This window comes from Triplophysa rosa, linkage group LG18, assembly GCF_024868665.1.
Source record: "Triplophysa rosa linkage group LG18, Trosa_1v2, whole genome shotgun sequence".
Lineage (NCBI taxonomy): Eukaryota > Metazoa > Chordata > Actinopteri > Cypriniformes > Nemacheilidae > Triplophysa > Triplophysa rosa.
The window spans coordinates 15,248,331-15,253,196 of NC_079907.1; the positions used below are offsets into that span (position 1 = coordinate 15,248,331).

The 4,866-nt window shown below is 37.0% G+C and overlaps 1 protein-coding gene across 1 annotated transcript in view; it reads right to left on the bottom strand.

Annotated features, from left to right (window-relative positions):
- LOC130569547 (G2/M phase-specific E3 ubiquitin-protein ligase-like) overlaps positions 1-4,108 on the bottom strand; it is a 5,413-nt gene extending 1,305 nt beyond the window's left edge. Inside the window, exons 1-8 of the mRNA XM_057359252.1 lie at positions 4,058-4,108; positions 3,016-3,341; positions 2,761-2,896; positions 1,891-2,372; positions 1,371-1,690; positions 1,068-1,249; positions 587-759; positions 43-257 (exon numbers count right to left, since the gene is read on the bottom strand). Of these exons, the coding sequence (XP_057215235.1) occupies positions 43-257; positions 587-759; positions 1,068-1,249; positions 1,371-1,690; positions 1,891-2,372; positions 2,761-2,896; positions 3,016-3,341; positions 4,058-4,108 (1,885 nt within the window). The remainder of the gene's footprint in view (positions 1-42; positions 258-586; positions 760-1,067; positions 1,250-1,370; positions 1,691-1,890; positions 2,373-2,760; positions 2,897-3,015; positions 3,342-4,057) is intronic.
- Positions 4,109-4,866: the final 758 nt, after the last annotated feature.

Consider the following 4,866-nt stretch of genomic DNA (forward strand, 5'->3'; position numbering starts at 1 on the left):
GTAGATATTTCAGTTCATGCAAGAAATGCTCAAAACATTTGCCTTCTGAATCTGTGAGGTAGTCTCTCCAGAAAGGAACAACAATTTCTTCAATTCGCCTTTTATTGCTGCCAACTGGAGATAGGCGAATGGTAAAGAGGCTGTCAACCAGATCAGCAGTGAGGGTGGTAGGAGACCAGCACAGAAGGGTGCGAAAACTCTCCGGGTGAGCTTGTATTTTGTCAAGCAAACCAAGTGTTTTCAGTCCATCCCGAAATCTGAGAAAAAATCTGTTATTTAAAATTTTTTCTGATTGTTGACTTAAGTTGCCAAAACAAATTGCTTGGCATGCATTAATTATAACTATAAATATATTTATTTTAACTACAGGAATTTAAACCATAAGAAACTACTCAAATGTACTGTCCTTCATCTTAGTTGCAACAGTTAAGTATTCATTTCAAATTCATATTTTTCAGTCACACCCAAGCACACTTTGCCAATTCATGTAGACATAGTCTAGTACATTAAACACTTCAACAGAAATGACCCACATAAAATCCTAAACACAGTCTGCATGCATTTTAGTAGGAGAAGCTGAGGATACCTCTCAAAAGGACCACGCACTTTGTGTATCACTTGGAACATGATGATGTCATCTACAAGCAAATTCTTGTCTTCCAACCTCCGCAGTGGCCTCAGGCAGCCAGCAGTGGCCAAATACTCCTCAAGTGGATCTGTTGATGCCAGTAGATCTACAAATGATTTACACTCAGTGACCTACAAAGATGTAATAAACAAGAAAAGTAAAAATTGACGTAATTAAACTTCTGGGGCGGTTTCCCGCACAGGGATTAGATTAAACCAGGACTAGGCCTTTATTAAATGAGATTATTTAAATTTTAACAAACATGTTTTACAAAAATATTACTTGTGTTAGACAAAACAATGGCACTGATGTATTTTAATGTGTTAGTGCGAGCTGTTTTCAGTTTAGAGAGCTCTAACATTCCCTGTACGGGAAACCACCTCCTAGTGTAGAAAGACACACATTCGTCAAAACATATTACAGAACAGAAAAAAATTACCCTTTTAATTTTTCCGTGCAGGTCACTATCCACAATATCTTCCAGAACTGGCTTAGTCAATTCTGGGCCATCAACAAGACAGGAGAAGAGAGTTGGGGACAGAAAGCCTGCAGAAGGACCGCCGTGTACAAGGCTAACTGCTATTGCCCTGCCTGCAATGAAGTATCTGTCCTCTCTCACAGCTAAAGAAAATTAAATTATTATATTTTTGAAAGTGCATGTGTACATAGACTTGACAAATACTGTATGAAAATATAGTGCCATCATATAAAATAGAGTTTTAAGATTACAATCAATGCTTACCAGTACTGTCAAGGGCCAAGTTCATTTTGCCTTCTTCACCCTCAAACATTGGAGATTGTACCAAAGCTTCCATTAGAAGTCTTAAAAATTCTCTTCTTGGTCCACCTAAATCCACAGCCTCTTCAAGTGCACCCATATCATCAGAAAACCTGACAGAAATAGTGTGACATGGATCGTATGTCCCTCGTTTAAAACCTCTAAAGGCTCCATCCAGGACTGTGGATCGGTTAGTGTTAAACTTGCATTTCTTCTGATGGTCTATTTTTGTTGCAAGATCTTGCAAAATCTCTTTTACTGACACCGAACATTCTGTGGTCCTTCTATATCAAACAAGATAAATATAAGTTACTATACACATTAGTTTTAAGAGAGTGGTATTTTGTGTTTTTCATGACTAATCACAATTTTTTACTTTGAACAATCTGCACAACATTTGTTGACATTAAGAAAAATATACAGCAGTAACACAAAACTGCATCTTTGCAATTGGCTAATGTAAAGCATTTGCATTTGGACTAACCTTTCACTCTGCAGGCTTGCTAGTATAGCCTGATTCAATTCCTCATCATCAGAAGACAAGTCAGACAGTGCAGACATTACTGAAAGATAGTTATCATAGTTTGCTGATTGATGGTGTGTTGATGTAGAAGGTAATGCAGAACACTGAATTTCTTGAGTGCTGATCTGGTTATGTGAGCTTGAACAGTTTTGGCCAGTAAGTCCAAGAGATGGGTCAACTGAAATAGTTCCTTCGAATGGTGAGGTAGAAGGCTGACTGGTGGAAGGGCAGATTTGCAGTGAGCACACTGGCAGTTGACTAAAAGAATCGCTTGCTGAAGTGCTGCTGTGGTTGGGTGAGATACTTCTTTGATAAGTCAAGGCAGGAGTTTGAGTAAGTAATGAGTGTCTATCTTTCGTTAGAGATGAGGAGCGCAGCTGCCTTGCTGAAGCAGTGTTTTTATCACAATTGTCATCTTCACTGCTAGAGCCTTTAATATCATCCTTGGAAATACATAAACATTTTCAGCAAAATAAACAGTAACTGGAAACAAAAAAACAGGAAGTTTGTTGTAACTCAGGTGTACAATGTCCAATGGTTGTTGCTAGAAGGGATACAGCTAATTACACAGCTACGTATAATTACAATAAATGACATTAGCTAACGCCTGCACCTACCCCAACCCTAAACCTAACCTTACATTAATAAAAAAATATTAATCAACTGTTCTCAGCATGACAAAAATGATGCGGTAATGAAGTGTGCTTGCCCAGTGGAGGTAGCTGTATCCCTTTTAGTCAAAACCATGTCCAATCTGCCCCAAACTTGATGTTTGATAACAGTTCTGTCCTGAACACATCTACATTCAAATACTCAGTCGTTATAACTTACCAAAATTGCCTTTGAAGGTCTAATGTACAGGGCTTTCACTTTGTATATTTTATGTATGAGGTTTGCGTCCAGCTCCTGTCCAGCACGCAGTTTGGGCAAAATCAATTTGTTGCCACAAGCCATCAGAAACTCTAGGCTAAAAACAGTGGATAAGATTTTATTTAAACTTTCACTGCTGGAAATTAGATCTCCTTTAAATTCTTCATTTGAGTAGAACAATTAAATCACAGTTTGGACATAAGAAAAAATGGTTACCTCACATCAGCAGAAAGCTTTTCTCCAAAGGCATCCCTTATTTGTTCAGTGACAGTCCTCTGGTCCCAGGATTTCTGAAATTCAAATCCATTTAGTATATGTCCTTGCTCATGTAAAAGTTGCTTTGTTCGATGCTTGACGACAACACTGATTGATGGCGTTGGAAGAAGGATGACATCTTTGTTGAAAGTATCATGATATTGTGCTTTGGCCCTGGAAAAAAAACAGGTATTAGATTTTATATTTACTCTGCCTTCATTAAAATCTGTGTTTATGAGACTAATAAACTTTAGGATTATGTATTTTTGTATACTCCTACCACTGCTCTTTAAAAAAAATTGGCTGTCATTTGTTTAATTATTCTTGTCCTTGAACACTACACTAAAAGTGGAGACGTACATCAAAAAAATATGTGAAATAGCCTACTTTTTTTTTTTTATCAAAAAAGGGACTGTTAATATCTTGAGAGTTAATAATACTACTTTCACTATGTAACCATGGTCTACAGTAGATGACACAGTAGCTTGTAATGTAGCTTACCACTTCTATACATACGCGGGACATTTTTACAAAGTTTTTTTACAACACTTTTATAAATATATACAAAACAAGTACAAAAAGCCTCTGATATTTTGTGTCATTTAAATAATTTTGTTTATTGCTTTTATTGTTTTTACTACAGACATGGTTTTTGAAAACCTTAGGGGGTTATTTCGGACAAAGCCAGGGTCTAATGCTGCCTTCACATGCTCTTGGAATTATCGGAAATATGAATTTCTGATGTAAAAATGTCACATGAATGCTTTCGCATGTCGCGTTTCCCACTGGGAACAAAAGTTGGAAAGTGACCTACTGTATTAGTCAGATATGGTGACCCATACCCAAAATGTGACCTCTGCATTTAACCTATCCAGTGAGTAGTGAACACACGCACAGCAAGTGGTGAACACACGTACACCTGGAGCAGTGGGCAGCTATCACTGCTGCGCCCGGGGAGCAAGTGGGGGTAAGGTGTCTTGCTCAAGGGCACCTCAGTCGTTACCCTGAGAATCGAATCGACACCTTCTGGTTGAGAGTCCGACTCTCTAACCATTAGGCCATGACTGCCCACTAATAACTTTAATATCCTAATTCTCGAGATGGGTGGACCGTACACTTTAACACGGCAGAGGGGTAAAGGATTTTTGAGGTACATGTTTAACCAGGGCTGTAGCTATCAATTATTTTAGTAATTAAGTATTCTACTGATTTTCCATCGATTAATCAAGTATTTGGATAATAAGTACTTTTTCTTTATTAAAGAGCAATACTAAATATGCAAGAGAAAATAAGACAGGTCTCTTAAAATTAATTATAAGAGTTAATTATAATTAATTATATTAATTAAAAAACTAATTTGTTTCCTTTATAGAAAATTTTATTTTTTTATTGCTGAAATTGCATATTTCACATATATATCTGTGAAAACTACACCCATTTAGTACATTCCATTGCCATATTACATTCAAAATGCAATATATATATATAAGAAACATAAATAAAAATAGAAAGAATTTTATGTTGACCACATAAAAATACTGTAGTTAACCGGACTTTTATTTTGGCATGTCGTCGGAAGACGTTTATTTTATAGTGTGTGTTTGACAATAGCTTCACTCAACCCACTATAGAGGGTATGGACATGTCGACACTTTACCACGCGATGGGTGGCAAAACACTCAGCAAAATGACTGCTTACAATATCAGGAAACGCAATTCCGCGCAACATTTCAGTGTCCAGGAACACCTGATTCCTTTCCCAGATAGCACAATCCATCTGGTTTACGTCTATTTGACGTCTGCATTTACATC